Here is a 19,383-nt window from a genome sequence, read left to right as displayed (position 1 = left end):
CTTGATGGCACTTTGCGTAAGAAGTCATTAAAAGATAGCCAGAAAGGACGAAACCAAAGCTGATAACTCAGGTTACGTTGAAGCTAGGAAGAACTACTAATAGGGGGACAAGAGAGTAGTGCTTCTCAGGGTCACGGTCTTGTAAGTCGGATGAGGGAAAACCTCGGGAGAAAAGGTGGGCTTCAGGGAGTGTTACCCTCGCTGACTTGTCGCACGTCGCATCCCGAAGTAATGGGCAGATGTCAGTGAAGAAGTTAGCTTCCTTTAAGGACATGGCAAAGTATCTGGCACCCTTCTTGTCAGTGTCTCTTCGATCGGTTTTGCTATAGGAGCTTTGATCGAGGCCTTCGACCCACGCCAACCCTTTCAGCAGAAGAAGAGGTGGATGGGGTCCTTGGGCCTGCTGAAGGAACAGTGGAGCTTGGAATCCGGATGGCCGTACTTTTCGTGGTATAGCTTGAAGTCGCAGTGCCCCGAGCGGGCCGAGACCAGTCGTGGGAGCGTTCGGCGGGGTAGTTCCAGCTCGAAAGGTGTTTTTACGGGAGATTCCTTAGCAAAGCCAACCCCGCCCGACCATTTACATATAAAGAGTCATATGACACATGCATTCAGGTACGATATTCATGTATGTAGCTAATCTATCGATACAACCTAGTAATAGGCTGAGCAAGTTGGTTGTTGGTTACCGGCCTGTTTCTAAACTCATCTTGTGTTCTTTGGTTGTGCTAGGCAACGAGAACCTCAACCATCGCTATTCGTGCCAAATAAGTAGTTCATGGCCCAAGGGCCTGAATCTCTTACAATCTAGCTTCGTTTCTTCCATCGTCTATACCACCGCTATATTTCTGTCTTTTTTTAAAATTTCCTCGTCATTTGCGCCGCCTTTCGCTTCGTTTACTAATGTCTTCTCACTCAAGGCTCAGAAAATAGGTACGGGTCTTGTCAAAAATTGGTCTGAAAGTTAAAAAGCAAAGTGTGCGGAATCTTTTGCGAGTTCAACACCTTCATCCAATGGTGTTCTTCCGCATTGGAACTGCAGAATTTCGGCCTGGTCTAGAGGACCAGCCAAGAGTCCGATCGGATCAGTCGCGCTTGTATCAGCCACCAGGAGATATTTTCAGGAGGCGCCGATATCTTCTGGATGTTGGGCCAGAAGAACGTGCCATTCCTCGTAAGTTTAACTCCATCCGTCTATTTCTTGATCTTGTATGAAAGCCTTACATCTTGCTAACAAATTTGCAAATCAGTATGTCGTGAAGACGTCATAGAGAGATTTGAGATCGAAAAGGCCTGGGACGCCGCAGAGCTGTGCTACTATGTTCAATGGTCGCGCCAAGTCGAGCCTCTGCAGCGATGCTTTCATCCAGGGCTTGGGCTTGCAAGATACGTCGCCATGCGTCACGACGAGAACGGTAACTTGAGCTGGGTGGTTGAAGGTGTGCCATCAACGCCGCTGCACAGCTACATTGGCAATATTCCTATTCTGATTCGTCCTTGGTGTTACGTGATGCCCCCTGAGTTGCGGGTTCACCCTGACATGTGGTACAAAGAAACTTGGTACAGCCCACGCCACCTGTTGCATGATGATCAGGTACATGCTCTTCGAATTGCATACCCTCGATCCCTAGCGGTCCAAGTTCTGCTATGCGGTCTCCTTATAATTCAGTATAGGAGCTACGAAGACATAGTTGCTGACTGGAACAAGGGCGTCCCTTTCCATTTCCGCGGTCTTCCAGTCACATTCAACGTCTTGAAAATGAGAGCGAGCACTGGCCAACGGTTCAAGGATTCAAGGAATGTTGCTATGGGTTTGCGCTTAAAATTAGAGACTGGCAAACATGTCATCACCACTTGGACCAGCGAGCTTATCCGAACGGGGGTTTTAAGTCCTCCAGACAAAACAACTGCCGGAATGTTGAAGCAAAAGGTTCGAGAGTGGCGGAGCCCAGACTTTTATAAAAACCCTGCACCTGACGTGGGGATTACTCGGGGTGAGTGTGGCAAGCTTTTCAAGATCTATGATGAGCCGTTCAAGGGCAAGTTTCCGGAGGGCATCACTCATGATCTTGCATTCATCAAGCCCCAGGAAGACGCTATTTTCCCGACCCTGGTTCGTCTGCCAGCCTTCCCGCACATGGTAGGCTTCAGTGGTATACAGCACGCACTTTGCAGTGGTAAAATATTTATCACTGGTAGTGGGGTCGACGCAGAAGTCAGCGGTCGATATACTACAAACGTTATTGAAGAGACCGGAGAGGCTGCTGTACAGGGCATACAGTATTATTGGGGCGACAAAGGACAGCAGAAACGCTCGGCAGTGAAAGACCGACCACCTACATATACAAGGGCACTGCTCTGGACAGTTCCGCGCGAGGGTGAAATACACGCAGATCCAGACAGAGGCAGGAGTGGCGCGATTATCTGCCAAGGATCTCCTTTAAATGAGAAAACGACGGTGGTTGTGATGGAGAACTTTGAAGTGGACTAGCCAGCCACGGAGACGACGAACATCACCCTGCACGGCGGCTTCGAACTGCCAAACGAGCTGCATAAAGCTAAAATCGTCATGCCTAGGGATGACGAGTTTTTGCGTTTAAGAGATGGGTGGCCCACGCCGGCGGAAAGGTCCTTGGCAGTGCATCTGAACAGCCAACGGACTTTGGGATCATGGTTATTTCCGAGTGGGAAGTCAACGCGGACATGGCGGTGCGGCGGAATACTATGAAAGCTTTGTGTTTTGGAACGTGACGACGGGGAAAAGAGAAGGGAGAGGCGAAAGTCGGGCGTGTGGGTGGTGTGACTCGAGAATATATGTGTGTACACCCATACATGTGTTGGTTGCGCCTGTGTGCTCGCGTTCATATACAATGCACAGCGACAAATCTTGACAGGAATGTGTTTGTATTAGGACAACAAGGCCACGGTGTTCCCGCCATGGCGGACTTCCACAATGTTCTCAAGGAAGTTTTAGGTTGGAGCTATAGCCTCCTTCTTTTAGGCGAGCTACCCGGTCGGCGGAGGCTTCTCGGTGACGTTGTAGAAGGGTTGTTGTTGTATGTATTGACCCAAATTAGAAATCATGTATGAAACATTTCACACTACGGAACGGAGTCAAGGGCTAACTCGCACACGGAAAACCCTAGTTGGTCGCAGTTTAGGATGCTGATCCCCGCTGACTCAGATTTGAAAGCCGAACGTCGTGTGGCGAACGGAATTGAGGAAGAATAAACACACTTTGACAGTGGCAGGGATCCGGAGCGGAGAAATTTTGCTGTCTACTTGAGCCGGACACAAAAGTTGTACCGGGCCTTGGCTGAGTAGTGGACTGCGCCGGTGGAAGTTGCGAACGGAGATTGGGCTTCTTGGTGGCGATGCTGAGAAACGAAACTATCGCTTATTTTCTTTAAGTTTGCCTGTGTCGAGAGCGCTATAAGATGGGGAGCTTCTCTTCCATTTTGATATTTCCACATTGTCTTGGAGTTCACCCTCTCTTCCATCCTCTTCTGCCCATAGCTGTTATCTCTTCTTTTCTTGTGTCTACCTCTTGAATTTTTTTTGCACTTGATACCTTTTTACACTCACATTCATTCACACATACACCCATCCAACATGTCGACAATGTTTGCCTGGCAATTCCCTGGTGGCAAAGGTGACTTGGAAGACAATATGGTCTTGGACCGCAATGCTCCTATGCCGCCGTTGTCCAAGAACGTCATTGCACGCATCAAAGTTCTACGCATGGGCCTGAACCCTATCGACTATAAAGGAGTTGAGTTTTCTCTGGCAGCCAAGATGATTGGTCTCCCAATAACACCCGGTCTAGACTGTGTTGGTCGTGTAGTGGATTCGAAAACCTCACAGTTGAACGTTGGCGATCTGGTTGCTGTCAAATTCGACATAGTCGGCAAGCATGGCACGGCAGCCGAGTATACCGTCGTCAACAAAAAGGACGCTGTCGTCAAGATCGACGAGTCTGGCTTGCAAGTGCTGGATGAGTTGGCTACTGCGGGCATTGCATCGGGCACCGCGGCAATCTCGCTTGCAGGCCTCCCCAAGGGCAGCAAGGTCCTGATCAACGGAAGCAGTGGTGGCGTGGGCGTCTGGAGTGTCCAGATGGCCAAAGCAGCCGGCCACGAAATTGTAGCCGTGTGTTCGACTCGCAATGTTGAGCTGGTCAAGAGCCTCGGTGCAGATGAGGTCATCGACTACACAAAGGGCGACTTGCTGGGAGCCATCAAGGCCAACGTGGAGCGTACAGGCCGCCTATTTGACCGCTTCATTGACAATGTCTCCAACGATACGCAACTATACTACCGCGCCCACGAGTACATGGTGCCCAACGCTAAGTTCCTATTCATCGGTGCCAAGATGACAGTCAGGTTCCTCTTGGAGTCACTCATGATCCACCTTCTGCCAGGCTTTCTGGGAGGCGGCCGCCGGAAGCCCGTCAGAGTCTTTGACAACAGTGGTGAAAAGGAACTGAAGCTTGCCACAGATCTGGTTTTGCAGGGCAAGGTCAAGGTGCCCGTACAGAAGTTCCAATTTGAAGAGCTGGCCAAGGGTTACAAGACCCTGAAGACCGGCCGGACGGTGGGCAAGCTCATCTTGCACGTCAGTGACTAGGCGTAAATACCAACCGACGTTGCGCCTACGTAGCATCTCTTAATATTTTGATATCATGGTATCCTATTGGCTACTTCTTCTACGGCAAGAAACTAATCGTACGCGTTCGCTTGTTGTTAGGTAGGTACTGACCTCCTTCTTTCCACACCAAACTTGTACACGGAAATATTACTTCTCTTCTGTTTTCTTTTGTCCTGTTACGATTGTGTTTACCTTTTCTTCTTTTCCCTTTTGCTGTTCAACCGTCTTCTAGTATAGTCTTTTTATCAATTCTCATACACATTTCTACTTTCTTCATCTCATATCGTGACCTCATTGCAACCCCTATTGCTTCTGTATACCAGGGAAACATACTCATTTATCTCTTCTATCCTCACTCTTCATCATAGCCTCCATACCCCAGTTTCCTCGAGTCTCTCTTCCCGGCAATGCCAATTATTGCGGAAAAGTCTGTCGATAGCAATATCACCAATGGAGCCCAACCTAATGCTTGTGTACCTGCCCCAAAGCAGGCTGGAGTCATTGAGCTTGTTGTGAAGTACCCGCGGGCTGCAATCTAGTGCTTTCTGATCTCGCTCACCATCGTCATGGAGGGCTTTTGCCTTCTCACCCAAGGCTCACTGTACGCCATGCCCCAGTACACCAACGTGTTTGGTCGACCGCGCCCCAACGGATCAGGCGCCACTGGTGACAAGAACGAAATTCCCGGAAATATCCAAGTCTTAATGGCTATGGGTCAAACCATGGGACAAATGGGCGGCCTGACCATTGCCGGTTATGCTACCGACACGCTTGGTTTCCGCAAAACGGCTCTGGGTGGATTCGCCTGGATTATCGGCTGGACTTTTGCCTATTTCTTTGCCCAAAGCTTGACGCACATAATCTTAGCCCAAACGTTTACCGGAATTGGCTGGGGCATCTTCCAGACACTAGGACCCAGCTACGCGAATGACATTGCTCCCGAATCTTTGCGTCCCTATGCGACTATGTGGACCAATGTCTGTTGGATCATTGGTCAAATCATGGGAAGCGCTATGATGCGGGGAATTTTGAACGTCAAGGGCGATATCTCCTGGAAGAGCGTATATGCACTGCAGTGGGTGTGGCCTGTCATCTTGGTGCCAGTAGTCTGGCTCTGTCCAGAGTCGCCTCGATGGCTGGTTGGAAAGGGAAGGGAGCTGGAAGCTCGCCAGGAGCAGCTCCGTCTTGTTCCAAAAGATACCGAAGACCCCGATATTTCTATCGAAGCCTTGAAAAAACAGATGAGAGAGCAGCACGAGGAGAACCCCGAATCTTTTTGGAGTACTGCTCAGTGCTTCAAGGGGAGAAACTTGGTTCGCACAGAGTTAGCAACAATGATTTGGATTATCCAAAACATGTGCGGAAGTACCCTGGTCGGCTGGGCGTCATATTTTATGAAGCAAGCTGGTCTTGCGACTGACCTTGCCTTTACTATGCAAATTGTCATGTATGCTGTGGGAATGGCTGGAACCTTTTGCGCATTCGGTCTCCTTCCAATAATGCCCCGTCGAACTCTCTATCTACTCGGACATGTGTTCATGGTGTTGATTCTTGGTGCTATTGGAGTGGTGGGGATTTTCCAATCACGACTAGCATCTGCAGGTTCTTGGTCCGTGGCTGTTCTTCTCATCATGTTCAACTTTGTTTACAATATCAGCGTTGGTCCGCTCACATATACCTTCGTCACCCTGATCCCGTCGGCACCCATGAAGACCAAAACTATTGCGGTCGCTCGACTAGGATATTGTGCAACCACTCTTTTCACTTCATCCATCGCACCCCTGCAGATTGCAGCTGACTCGTGGAACTGGGGTGCCAAGTCGGGTTTATTCTGGGGAGCCTCTGGTCTTTGCTGTCTGGCCTATTCGTACTTTCGCGTACCCGAGACAGAGGGTCGTACACAGTCCGAGATTGATGAGCTTTTTGAACAAAAAGTTCCGTTTCGACTTTGGGCGTCTTGTGATGTATCTTGGGCACGAGAGAATGAGACTGGAACGTGTGAGGGCAACCGCTTTTGTGGTAGCTCAATCGACAGTTCCAGTTCGATTTCTGGCATGGATTCGTGAGAGGGCTTCTTTTATGAGATCTAGACTTGGACTTGGCTGGACATGATTGATGGGAGCCAAGATTGATATGATGATATTGGTACCAAGCATGTTCAGAACAGCTTCCCTTGCATACACAATTACACAAGTTAGACTAATCAAAACTTGAGGTTGAATTTACACCATGGACTTGTATGTAGTTAACTGTGTAGCTATACTTGGCTGTATGCAATTTCTATGCATGCCTGACACCACCGAGCACTTGCACGCTGCCCGATGCTTGCTGCAAAGAATTGGGGCTATCCTAGTCTGCATTTAACAGGGGAGCAGCAAGCAACGGCAGAACTGGAGGTGCTTCTGGAAAGCTCGGCGAATGAAAGCCAACGATGCTATCCATCAATGTTTTTCATGCTTGATCATTGAGCTGAATCATCATGCCAACCTGTGTGTCCTACTACTACCGTCTCATTTTTCTTGTTACACCTTCCTCTCCTTCTTCATTGTGACGGTCCCTCCACCCCCCTCTCTCTACAATTATATTGTATATATCCTCTTTTTTTTTTGTCGTGGTGTTCACTCCCTCTGTCTCTCATTTTCATTTCGCGGGGTTTTCAAGCTCGGGGTTGTTCGGCAAATTTGGGTTCCGTCTGCCTTGACTGCTTTTTTTTCTTTTCTATTTTTCGGGCCGTCTTTTTTTTTTTTTTTCCTTGTTTACTCCTCCCTTCTCCCCCACTACTTCCCCTGCTTGGACCTCGGACTTTGAGTCCGGACAAATGTGTTTGTCACTTGGTGAAGCTTTTTTTTTTTTTTTTCATTTCACACTTCCAACCAAGTATAGTTTCATGGGCACGGCACAAATTAATGTATACAAGTCAAGCTAGGAGAATAACAACAAAGGCCTCCAGTTTCTTACTTTTGTTTATCCCCCCATCTTTTCTTAGCTTCGTCTAATTGAACAGTTCAGTTTGGTTGGTTCGTGCTGAGTTTGGTGGTTTTTTTTTTGGGGGGGGGGGAGGGGGAGGGGGGGATATAACTGAGCTTCGTTTCTCGTCAACTGAGCAACAGAATATCTCGGATGGAGGCGGTAGTACAGAAAAAGAAAGATCGAGCAAAAAAAAGCAATGCAGTAAAAAACAAACAGCCAGCTAGAGATATCCAGGCATGTTATCCTGTAAATGTTGAGAAAGACAATTGGCTCAATGGTATATCACTCGGCGCTTTACAAGGAAGACTCCATCTTGTCCAGGATGGCGCGGGTGAACTCGTGGGTGGTGTTGGCACCGCCCATGTCACGAGTGCGAACCTTGCTGTATAGACGTTAGTATTGATTTATTAGATTACCATGTTGTGACTGGTGTTGTCAAAATAACTTACCCCTCGGCGATAACAGCGTAGATGGCGTTAGAGATGCGGTTGGCGTGATCGTCCAGACCCAGGTGACGCAGCATCATGCAGCCAGACAGGATCATAGCAGTAGGGTTGGCCTGATCCTTGCCCTTGATGTCCAGACCGACGTGGCGGCAGCCGGGCTCAAAAACAGCAACGTCACGGCCCATGTTGCAGCCGGGCACAATGCCGGGGCCACCGACCAGGGCGGCACCAATGTTGGAGAGAATACCACCGTACAGGTTGGGGGTCAGAACGACGTCAAACTGCTGGGGCTTGCTGACAGCCTGCATGGAAGCGTTGTCGACAATCATGTCGTTGGTCTCGAGGCCGGGGTACAGCTTGGCAGTCTCGTGAAAGGTCGAGCGGAACAGACCGTCAGCCAGCTTCATGATGTTGGCCTTGTGAATGCAAGTAACCTTCTTGCGGCCGTTGGCCAGAGCGAAGCTAAAGGCAAACTTGGCAATGCGCTCAGACTTGGCGCGGGTGATGATCTTCAGCGACTCAACGACGCCGGGCACGCTCTGGTGCTCAAGGCCCGAGTACTCACCCTCGGTGTTTTCACGGATGATGCACATGTCGACGTCCTTGTGGCGGGTCTGGTAGCCGGGGATGTTCTTGATAAGCGAGATGGAGGCGTAGATGTCCAGCTCCTGACGCAGGGCGACGTTGAACGAGGAGTGGCCGGAGCGCTCAACGGGGGTGTGGAGGATACCCTTGAGACCCAGCTTGTTGCGCTTCAGGGAAACAATGGACTGGCGGAAGGCCTCCTCAGTGCTGGTGGCACCCTGGATACCAGTGACATTGACCTGCTCCCACTCGACGGGGACATTGTCGGCCTTGAAGAGAGTCTTGACAGACTCGGCAACCTCGGCACCAACACCATCACCGGGAATCAGGGTAACAGTGTACTTGCCACCGAACTTGGAGGGTCTGAAGATGTCGCTCTGGACAGTAGCGAACGAGCGGGTGGCGATGGGGGTCTGCTGCTTGGTGGCAGCGCGCAGAAGCTACAAAGAAAGCCAATGGCGTTAGCAAGAGCTCGTAGAGTCTAGAAAGTTGGGCGATAAAATCCAATGGCTGCGGGGAGGCTCGGTATGAGCAGGCGGCTGGTCCGAAAACCAAACAGCGGGCGGCGATCGCGGCTGTGATGTTGGAGATGATATGCAGACAGCTGCATGGGCATTGGAAAATACAACAGGGACGGCAGAGCGTGGGAATTTACCTGCGCAGTTCTCACGGATCCTCTAGACAGCATTTTGTAAATATTTGGCTCAAGAAACAAGAAATCCAACCGTAACAAAGAAAAAATAAAGATAGAACACCGAAAGAAAGACAAGAAGAATGAAGAAGAGCGACGACAATCACGAAACAAGGAACAAGAAGGAAAATGAAGAGGGAAGAGTGGGGAGAGAAGTATGGAGAAAAAAGAGAAAGAATCACCGAAATAGCCCTTCTGAAGATGAAGAGGGAGCGCCTAAAAGCCATGAGAGTACAGGCTCTAGAGCCCTGTAGCTCAGGGTTTCCTTGGGCCGAGCTAGCCCCGAAATGCCCTGAAGCATGTCAAAGGCGTGCATCGTGCGGCGAAATACCGCATTTAGCTCCTACTATTTCCTTACGCCGAGCTCACTTCGGCCGAGGCCGTCGTCCCTGCGACATCCGCGAGCACCCCAAAACGCGGGTGCGGGTGCCCGCGCCACACGTTAGTCTGTGGCGCCTGTGTGTATATGCGCGTGTGTTTGTGGCGCCTGGATAGCGGTCAATTTGAAGCAACTACCGTAGCTGCGGATAATTTGTCGCTTGGTGCATTTTCTTCTTCATTGTTATGCATCGTGAATGGGTAGTTGTTCCTGTACATGCCGCGTTTTCTGCTATCCTCGGTCTGACGGTCCCAGGCTCAAAGAATGGTCACCTTGGCGGCTCAAATGCCAATGACAAGCTTCAACCGAGCTTGACAAGACGAATGCAGCGGCCTGGTAACACTACAGATGCAGGTAACATGACATTTCTACTAACACATAGTTCACATGCTGTCACGTAGATGCGCAACACCATCATGTTCAAATGCAACGGCGCATGTACATATGTACATGCACAACCGCTCCTAAACTCCAAAGCCGTCTCCGAATGTAAGATGAAAAATGGGTTCTATTGGTCTACTGGAACAATGGGCAGGAAGATGGGTATCAGACGTGACAAAGAATTAAATTAGTGGGTGACATCCTCCCAGCTGGCCCAACCACGGCCCTCGACGTTCTTGAGATCGTCTTCCGTGTAGGTCTTGCCTGTCGTGAAGTATCCGGCATTGATCTTGGCATCGATCTCGACCCGTGAATCAGACGGAATCATTTCTAGGTGGGTGTCAGCAACCATTAGCAGATGCATAGTGATGGATTTGAGAATAACTTACCGTCGGGAATAGGCACTCTCTCGTAGATGGGGATGCCCTGTTCAACAATGGCATCATGCTTCATGTTGGACATGGACAGCATTCTGTCAATCTTGGTAATACCAAGCCAGTGCAGAATATCAGGCATTAACGCCTGGAAACGCATGTCTCTCACACCAGCAACGTTTTCTGTACGTTGGAAATACTTGTCAGCGGTATCGCCTCCTCTCTTTCTAGCGTTGTACACCAGGTACTTGACGACTTCACCCAGTGCTCTGCCCTCTTTGCGGAAGTAGATGACAAGACCGCTACCGCCGTTCTGCGCCTCCTTGATAGCCTCCTCAATACCAAAGGCCAGGTACGGTCTGCATGTGCAAATATCACTCTGAAAAACATCAGAACCATTGCATTCATCGTGGACACGCAAAGCCAAGCGGCAGTTGGGGTCGCTGATGCGCTCCGGGGGACCGAAGATGTATACTGTCAAGCCACCAATGGGCGGCAGGAAGACCTTGATGTCAGGCCGGGTGACCAGCTCTGGGTACGAACCACCCATGTGCTCAAACAATGCGCGACGGAGAGTTCCCTCGTCGATGCCGAAGCGGGAAGCAATACCGGGAAGATACCAGACAGGCTCAACGGCAGCTTTGGTCACACGCACATCGCCCTCGGCATTAGTGACAATAGTTCCGTCAACGGGAAGACGGCCAGCCTTGATACTATCGACAATCTCAGCCACGCGCATGTGAGCACGCGTCACGGCAATAGTAGGGCGGACGTCGAGGCCATCATCGAGGTATTTCTTGTAGTAGCGCACAACATCGTGACCAAAGGGGTCCATAGACACAATCTTGGTGCCGTCACCCCAAGCAGCCTGGAAGGGGAAGTCGAATGAAGGCTGAGTGTTGGTGAAAGAAGGGCGGAAGTCAGGCGGCAGGTCACCGGCGGCAATAGCCAGGGCGTTGTACACGGAATAACTGCCACCGTGGGCACCGATAGCGTTGCGGCGAGTAAGGGTTTTGCCGTTGCGCGAAACTAGAACGGGACCACGTTCGACCGGATCGGCGCAGCCCCATTTCAACGGGACGGGGTCAACAACACTCTGTCCGGGGTAGGTGGTAAGCTGGGCAGGGGCATGTTAGCATGGGGCTCATACAGAGGGCTGTGGTGGAGCAAAACTCACAATGATACGGCTGGCATATTGGTTCTTAGTTTGGGTGGGAGCAGCAGCAGTCTGGTCCGCAAGCGCCTCCTCAGCGGTGTTGGTGGTGTCCATAGTCATGGTGCTGGTGTGTGATGAGGAATCGACTCTAGGTTTTTTGGTTGGGGGAATGTTGGAAGAAGGGGCGGTGGTGGTGGAAGCCTCGGACGATGCAGGCAAGGAAGATGAAGAATCAAGATGCAAAGAGTATGTGGTGTTCATGGTGGAACTCAGAAGATTTATGGGAAGACGGAAAACAAAAGAGCAGGCAAGTGGTTGGGGTTATAAGCCGGGGCACCAGGAAGGAAGCAGGAAACAACGGTCTGCTGACTTTGGGGAAGGATAAAACAGGAAAAGAAGAGGGCCGGCTGCGTCGACAAGGGCCGCCAGAACAAGAGGCGTATGTGTAAACAGTGCGAGTCTGTATTGAGTGCATGTACATGCAACAGCTCAGCCGCCTTTTCTGCGTGTGGACAAGACAATCTGCGGCGGGTAAATCAAGACGTCCAGACGGTACCATCCATCGATAGACGGCACAAGCAGACCCTCAAGCCAACGCTTCTCGATACACGGGTATCAAAGGGGGCGGGCCAAGATCAAGGGGGCTGATATGGACCGAGTGATAGTGCGTGGCGGCATATCTGCCGAGTTGCTGCGAAGATTACACGACAGCCACCTGTGCAGATGTTCTAGTACGGCTTCGATACACACAAATCAATACCCAGGGCGTTGGTTACGCCCGTTGATAGAGCCAATCTGTATACCCCTCCTCCTCTCCCCCCGGCCAGCTCGAACAGGGTGTAGCGATAGCAACAGAGCAAGAGATAGCACTGCAAGTCCCCTCGGTCCAGCATTCACACCAAAAAAACAAGAAAAAAAAAGAAGGAAAAAAACCTGCATCCTTGTGCCGTACGTAAAGCCCGCATCCCCAACCCAACCAGTCCCTCCTCTCCAGGCTGTGTCCAGACGCAAAACGCTCACTGGCTGCAATCAAGGGCCGCCAGATCAGCTGGCCCCACGTCCAGCTTCAAGCTAGCCAGAAAGAAGGACTAACTTGGAAGTTGAGACGAATGTACGTGCTTCAATGATCAACGCTGTCTCGATAATCCAAACCACAGCACCCAAATCCATAGTTACCGAGCGAGGATTGGGCTCCCTTTGTCTCCTCCATTTCCCCCGAAGCACTCACTGCAAGGGACCACTTGTGGGGGAGATAAGAAGCAGGGAGGCGTGGAGGCGTGGAGGCGTGGAGGCGTGGACAACAGGGAGTGTACAAGATAAGAGGTATGTTTATTTAGGGTTACACAACACAACCCTATTCATCTGCAGTCAAGCCCATACCCCGCCCCCGCTCCACACAGTCCAAGAGCACAATAGTTTGACAAAAAACAATTCATTTCCATTCATATGCGTATGCTTACGTCACCAAAACACTTCTAAAAAAGGGTGCCATCACCGTCAATCAGAATAGGGCTCGACTTGGTCTCTGGTCTGAACTTGGCCGCCAGCTCTCGGCCACCCTTCCACGTTCCAGCCTCCAACATCTGCGCCATGCTGAGCTCCACGCCCTTGGCCTGGAAAGTCTTTTTGACAATGACGTAAAGCTCGTCGAGAAGGCCTAGCGTCAGTGCGCGCCACTCGACAATAACATCACCCGTAGCACTGTACAGCGGTAGGCCAGGAGTGCTGCTTGCCTCAAAGCCAGTCTTCTTGACGTCGTCTTTGAGGGTGAGCACACCCATGTCCACAAAGAGACCGCCATTTCTGTACTCGGGCAGGCCAGTTCCCAGGTCTGTGTTCTTGGTAGAAAATCCCAGCACACGAACAAAAGGTACAGTCAAAGAGTAGCCAAGCCATTGTGTCAACTTGTGGAAGGGCTGGATGTGTGAGCCAACCGGGCCAGCGGGAAGCGCACGCTCAAGAACCGCCAATGGCCAGGCATCGCCAATGGGCACGCCGTTAATCTGAGTACGGTTGGAAGGCCAGGCGGGAAGCAGAAGCTTCTGAAGTGTGCTCCACAGCACTTCGTAGTCGAGAGTCTTGGAGCCACCCGAGGCCGCAATCAGATAATCAACCATGCCACCGGGGCGGGCAGAATCGCCGAAAATGGACGCATTGGATTGAATTGACTTTCCAACACTGTTGAGAAGCTGCACACGAGAAGAAATTCCAACCATGGGGTTCTCGGCAGTAATCTGAAAGTGCTTGTCAAAGATGTCGTCAGTAAGAGCCAAGAGACCCTTGGCTGTAGTCAAGGAGTTTTTGTTAGCGAAGTTTACTTGAGATACAAGAGTTCACCATGAAAGCTTACCATCAACAGTTGCAGACTTGTCACTGCTCAGGGCACCGTCCAGAAACATGTATAGCGATGCCACAGCAATACCCTCGCTGCGGTTGTACACATTACCAGACCCGGGCTCCTTGAAAGTCCAGACATCGCCAGCACCCGCATCCAGCAGGACAGAAATAACAAACAGATCAATCAGACGCCGCGTCAGTTCCGTCTTGTCGCAGCCTGCAGCCTCCCATTTCTCCAGGAGCGGGGTTATGCGGTCAACGGAGCCAACATTAAAGTGCTGCCAACGGCCGTGGGGGGGGATGGTTTGGTACTTGTCGGGGCCAAAGTCTCTCTATAACCCGTGGTCAAAACAGGGTGTTAGCCATTCGGCCCTGATCACGAAGACTTATCAGAAACATGCAACGTACCTCGATTACGCTGATGACAAAGTCGGCGGCAGCGGGCAGCTTGTCGGCGTGGTACTCAAAGTTACTCAGGCTGCCGACCTTTGCCGCCTCGAATACAACCTTTGATCTCTCGCGCACAGCTTTCAGGCTGGTGAGGTACTGGATGACGTCGCTGTCTGCCATGATGAATGCTTCTCTTCTAGTCGATGGGTGGGTTATTGGGTGTGATGATGTAATGCGGAAGGTTTGGGATGCGAATGCAGAGAACCGTAGAAAAGAAAAAGACAGAGAAGCAGACAACCTGCAATCGATTTCAATGTAAGCTACATGTCCATTTTGCCTTGCTCCATGATTCTTTGGAGAAGCTTGGGTGTGTCGATAGCGATTGTTGTCTTGGAGAATCTAGGCGAGGTCACATGAGGGTGGTCGCGGTAAACAAGTAAGAACAATTGCCGTTTGAAGATTGTACACCCCAAGAACGTGCACTAGGGTTAGGGCTTTGATCACCAGCTTTGCTCTCCAGCGACATGGCCATATCAACCACCGACGATTGATACTGTCATCATCCTCGCCAGAGCCGCAATCTTTGATTTCAGCCCTACGTTTTCACTCTCCGTGATATCGCAATTGTTGGCAAGCTTGAATATTCCCAGGTGGGCGTCAAACAGCCACGCCTCTGCCACCCCGGGGTGTCCTAATCTGGCAATCTGGCGATAGCTGCAGATAAAGGTGAAGCTGATAAAGCTTATCAGCAAATTAAGGTTATCAGGCTTCCACGGACTGATCTTCACACACCCCCGTCTAGCAACCAAACAAGGCTATGCCAGCTATACCAAACCATGCCAGGGGCTTCTTCTCCAGAGAAGGCTCCTCTGCGACGATACGCCTGTATTCGAGTCCCTGTCAGGAAACGGCGACTGGCCTGTGTTGGGGCTGGGTTGATGGGCTGGCGGTGGCCAACTGCAGTGAATATCTGCACATGTGGTACCCGTGAGTGACGTGGTAAAAGACACACAGAGGGGGAACCGGAGGGCGAGTATAGACGAGCAGAAAGCAGTACCGACGCCCGCATAGCGCATGTGTCGTGGTACATGCAGACATGCATGCACCACGCAAAACGCAAGTCTGCAACGTCTTGATGCTCCAACAGCCCCAAGTCAGCCTGTCATGTGCCCATATAAAAGTGTTCAGGTGACTTGACCGCCCCTCCAATTGCCGCCCTGCCCCCAGGTCTCCGCCAGGTCCGATGTGCATGACCACGACTTATCGGAGGGCAGGGGCCGCCACCAAGACCTCCCTTCGGAGAGCAATGACAAAGAGCCAGGCATGAAAAAATCACAGTCCCATACATGTAGTGCAAGCAAGCGGGTGCTCTCTCAAGATACAAGATAATGGACGTATAGATTAAAAACTACGCACTACTACGTGGTACCTGGCGCCGTATAGATGCGGGCGTGGTACACTGTGAGCCACACTGTATGGCGCACGGTGGGCTGTAACGAGAGGCTATCAGCCCCCAGTTCTCTCATTCCCCATTCCTCCCCGATTCCTCTCAACGCTGGCCCAGCTAGGGGGCCTTGCGGTTTTGTATATCTTGGCCAGGCTCCCGGAAGCACCAGCTCGAAGGCCAGCGTAAAATCTATCAACGTCTGTCTGTTTTTCGTGGAACTCGAGTGCATCTGGTGGTTCTTGAGTGTCTCTGGACTGTGTACATTTCTACATACTGTACGGCTCTTCTTGCCTTTCTTTTCATTCTCTTTCTATCTGAACTTGTGTTCTTTTGTGTCCTATCGTCCCCCTCCCTCTCTTCTGTTTACTCCTCCTCACTTTCTCTTCAACTCTTCACAATGGCTCCCAACTCGTTCATTGTCCGCGACGCCGCTTTCGCGCCTCTTCTTGAGCAGCTGCGCGACCGCAGCTTGCGGCCGTCAGCCGTACGGTCTGTTGTGGCCTCCATGACATCGGTTCTGGCCAAGGAGGCCGTCACAGCGCCGGCGCCCGGCGAGAAGATTGCCATTATCGTCGTGCTACGGTCAGGCCTGGCCATGATGGAGCCCTTTGCCGCCCAACTTCCCGAGGATGCTGACACTGTCATCTACCACCTGGGCCTGTTCCGCGAGAAGCACTCGCTGCAACCCGTTGAGTACTACAACAAGCTGCCTCGCAAGCCAGACAACATCAAGCATGCCTACGTGTTAGACCCTCTTGTGGCCACGGGTGGCACGGCACAGGCAGCCATAAACATACTGAAGTAAGTTTGACAAGCCCGCAGCTCTTGTTTATTTCCCGGGACATGCTCTCATGCTGACGTTTGGAAGGGACTGGGGCATTGGGCAAATCACTTTTGCCTGCCTCCTGGCTAGCGAGTCAGGTCTGGAGAGCGCGGCCAACCTCTGGCCTGAAAGCACGCGCTTCGTGGTTGGTCATGTGGATGGTACCGTAGACGCCAAAGGCTACGTGCAACCCGGTGTAGGTGATATTGGCGATCGTCTGTTTGGCACGACGGAATAGATGATAGATTACCCCTGTTAGACTAGCCGAGACCCGAAGCTCCTGTACATAATTAATCACCCTTTTGAAAGAAACCGCAGTTGACCATAGGTAGTAAATCGTCATTGATGTATATTTGCAACTGAGACCCTGTAACTATCTATAGTTGTTTGTTTTTTGCGCATGTCTATCTATGCCTTTCCGGCGAACCCCTCCCCTCTTCGACACACATTCAGTGCCACAAGGACGTCACAGTCTTTGTCTGTGTAAAAAACTGCCAGTAACTACGCCCATGAACATTCATGTCGCCTAGAAATGAATCTTTGTTGCCCGTTCTCAGAACCGGCCCCGAGGGGGCTGTATAGAAAGAGGATAGTTAGTATATTGTGCATAGAAGATAGCATCTCATTCTTTTTCTCCTACCGAGTATTGGCACATTGATTCCGATCTGACCAACATTGACCTGTCGTTGAAATATCTGCGCAGTCACTGGGCTTGACGTGAATAGTGTGCATCCGTTGCCGTCTGGATCCCATGGCCAGTGCCTATGTTAGTCTGGATATCCCTAAGTCTTTCTTGTTAGTAGTCGACTTACATCTGTTTTCGTTGATCAATTGGATTGCCTCTTCCAACGTAGCCACTGTTATACATGCTAGTACCGGGCCAAATATCTCTTCTTGATAACAACTCATGTATGGCTTGACATTGGTCAAGATGGTTGGCCCCAAAAAGTTTCCATTCGGGTAATCTGGGACTTGGTAGTTTCGTCCGTCCAGCAATATCGTCGCACCCTCAGCCTCGGCATTTGCAATAATTTCTTCGACTCGCTTTTTGGCTGCTTGATTAATCAATGGGCCAACCTCCACCGTTGGATCCAGGCCACAGCCCAGCACAAGCATCCGGGAGATGCTCACTAGGTCGTTGATCCACTCAGCTGTGGAGCCCACAAGCACCGCCACGCTTAGAGCCATGCAGCGCTGACCAGCTGCGCCAAACGCACTCCCTGCGATGGCATACAACGTCTTCATCTTGCTCGCATCGTCAAGCACGACTCCGTGATTCTTGCCGCTACATTCCGCCTGGATTCTCTTGCGCGTGGCTTTGGCGTGTTCGTAGATGCGCTCACCGGCAATATCAGAGCCGACAAAACTGACAGCTCGCACAAGGGGCTGCGACAGGAGATTGTCCACTACAAATGGCCCGCCATGTATAACGCTTAAAACACCGGGAGGAAACCCAGCGGCTAGGAAGCAGTCGGCAAGCAGCTGTGAGACCGTTGGGGCTTTCTCGCTGGGCTTTAAGACCATGACATTTCCAGCTAAGAGTGCATATGGAATAGACCACAGCGGGATCATGAATGGAAAGTTGAAAGGCGTTACTGCAAGACACACACCTAACGGCTCATTCAAGGTGTGAATTTCGGCATGGTGGTTGAGAAAGTGTTGGCCAGATAGCTCATTGGCTACCGAACATGCCGTCTCAATGGCGTCGAGGCCACGCTCAAACTCGGCGTCTGCATCCGCAAGGGTTTTGCCAACCTCGACACATAGAGTGTGGCGCTGATATTTGAAATTAGCATGACGGGTCAAAAAGCACAACCGCACTGGAAGGGAGCCGAATGAGTTGACTCACAATCTTTGAGCTGTTCTGGCGCAAGATGGCAATCAATGCCAACATTCGCGAACGTCGCTTGGAGGGCGTCAGAGCTGCCCATGAAGCCTGAGCACCAATAGCGGTATTCACAACCATTTGAACTTCTTCTGGTGTCGACTCTGGAACGCGCGTGATGAAAGTCTGCAAAGCCTACTATCCGAATCCCAAGAGTCAGTTCTCATATCCGCCCCTAGACAGTCGTATCAATCAGCATGTCTACCTACCGGATCAAACACCTTCGTCCAGCAGCGCGACTTGGAAATCAGAAACTCGTTGTATATAAAATTATACGTCACGCCCTTGGCTAGCGTGTTCTCAGACTCCAGCGCAACTGCCTGCAGACCGCTTTGCGACGACGATGAGATGCTCTCATAGCGGCTGCGCTTGCGCGGATGTCCCGCATCGGACGGCGTGTGCGGCACACGGAACAGGTCGGATTGGGTGGACTCCGTGAGGCAGGTCGCTGGCGGCGTCGGCGGAGGTTGGGTCGATGCATCCATAATCGGGCCTTCGAGGGGGGGGGAAATGCCGGAAAAGCGGTGACCGGCAACACGGCTGAATCTGGGGTTCTTTCTCAAACACAAGTGTCTGGCTGGAGTCAGGTAGATTTAGGGTTACTGTGTCAGGAGCGAAAGAGGAACGGGTTGGATACAATAATAGGTGAGAAGCGGCTTTCATGAAGAAACGAGGAAAAGTTTAAGATTCACGCAGGGCAAAGGGACTTGCTTCTAGTATGGAATCATATTATCCGAGGTGGAGTCCTACAGAAGCTACATCTTGTCGAATTGTAGGCGCTCACAGCCTAGTGAAGGCTGCACTAAACCCCTGTAACCACCCAGCGACCATTGACAGTCCGTCCTGTCAAGAACTGAATTGGGTTTTCATTGGAC

At 51.1% G+C, this 19,383-nt stretch overlaps 8 protein-coding genes across 8 annotated transcripts; 4 read left to right on the top strand and 4 right to left on the bottom strand.

Annotated features, from left to right (window-relative positions):
* Positions 1-1,011: 1,011 nt before the first annotated feature.
* BROUX77_003978 (uncharacterized protein) lies at positions 1,012-2,488 on the top strand (the record flags this gene model as incomplete). Its single annotated transcript, XM_073748689.1, has 2 exons — positions 1,012-1,171; positions 1,248-2,488. The coding sequence occupies 2 exons, from the start codon at positions 1,012-1,014 to the stop codon at positions 2,486-2,488; spliced, it is 1,401 nt and encodes a 466-aa protein (XP_073606403.1).
* A 1,121-nt stretch (positions 2,489-3,609) lies between these two features.
* Positions 3,610-4,623, top strand: BROUX77_003977 (uncharacterized protein; the record flags this gene model as incomplete). Its single annotated transcript, XM_073748687.1, has 1 exon — positions 3,610-4,623. One exon carries the CDS (start codon positions 3,610-3,612, stop codon positions 4,621-4,623), a length of 1,014 nt encoding a protein of 337 aa, XP_073606402.1.
* A 587-nt stretch (positions 4,624-5,210) lies between these two features.
* Positions 5,211-6,710, top strand: BROUX77_003976 (uncharacterized protein; the record flags this gene model as incomplete). The annotated part of the gene is made up of 1 exon (XM_073748686.1): positions 5,211-6,710. One exon carries the CDS (start codon positions 5,211-5,213, stop codon positions 6,708-6,710), a length of 1,500 nt encoding a protein of 499 aa, XP_073606401.1.
* A 1,198-nt stretch (positions 6,711-7,908) lies between these two features.
* Positions 7,909-9,333, bottom strand: BROUX77_003975 (uncharacterized protein; the record flags this gene model as incomplete). The annotated part of the gene is made up of 3 exons (XM_073748685.1): positions 7,909-7,996; positions 8,064-9,085; positions 9,301-9,333. The coding sequence occupies 3 exons, from the start codon at positions 9,331-9,333 to the stop codon at positions 7,909-7,911; spliced, it is 1,143 nt and encodes a 380-aa protein (XP_073606400.1).
* A 950-nt stretch (positions 9,334-10,283) lies between these two features.
* BROUX77_003974 (uncharacterized protein) lies at positions 10,284-11,887 on the bottom strand (the record flags this gene model as incomplete). The annotated part of the gene is made up of 3 exons (XM_073748684.1): positions 10,284-10,426; positions 10,486-11,587; positions 11,648-11,887. The coding sequence occupies 3 exons, from the start codon at positions 11,885-11,887 to the stop codon at positions 10,284-10,286; spliced, it is 1,485 nt and encodes a 494-aa protein (XP_073606399.1).
* A 1,214-nt stretch (positions 11,888-13,101) lies between these two features.
* Positions 13,102-14,533, bottom strand: BROUX77_003973 (uncharacterized protein; the record flags this gene model as incomplete). Its single annotated transcript, XM_073748683.1, has 3 exons — positions 13,102-13,910; positions 13,977-14,295; positions 14,372-14,533. 3 exons carry the CDS (start codon positions 14,531-14,533, stop codon positions 13,102-13,104), a joined length of 1,290 nt encoding a protein of 429 aa, XP_073606398.1.
* Positions 14,534-16,197: 1,664 nt separating this feature from the next.
* BROUX77_003972 (uncharacterized protein) lies at positions 16,198-16,861 on the top strand (the record flags this gene model as incomplete). The annotated part of the gene is made up of 2 exons (XM_073748682.1): positions 16,198-16,601; positions 16,669-16,861. 2 exons carry the CDS (start codon positions 16,198-16,200, stop codon positions 16,859-16,861), a joined length of 597 nt encoding a protein of 198 aa, XP_073606397.1.
* Positions 16,862-17,072: 211 nt separating this feature from the next.
* BROUX77_003971 (uncharacterized protein) lies at positions 17,073-18,993 on the bottom strand (the record flags this gene model as incomplete). The annotated part of the gene is made up of 5 exons (XM_073748681.1): positions 17,073-17,197; positions 17,264-17,365; positions 17,436-18,399; positions 18,473-18,643; positions 18,718-18,993. The coding sequence occupies 5 exons, from the start codon at positions 18,991-18,993 to the stop codon at positions 17,073-17,075; spliced, it is 1,638 nt and encodes a 545-aa protein (XP_073606396.1).
* Between the last annotated feature and the right edge of the window lie 390 nt (positions 18,994-19,383).

This window comes from Berkeleyomyces rouxiae (genome assembly GCF_048999995.1).
Source record: "Berkeleyomyces rouxiae strain 22BRR77 chromosome Unknown BrBRR77_ptg000003l, whole genome shotgun sequence".
NCBI classification, from domain to species: Eukaryota; Fungi; Ascomycota; class Sordariomycetes; order Microascales; family Ceratocystidaceae; genus Berkeleyomyces; species Berkeleyomyces rouxiae.
Note: the sequence above shows the minus strand (reverse complement) of the source record. Positions and strands in the feature narration are given on the sequence as shown.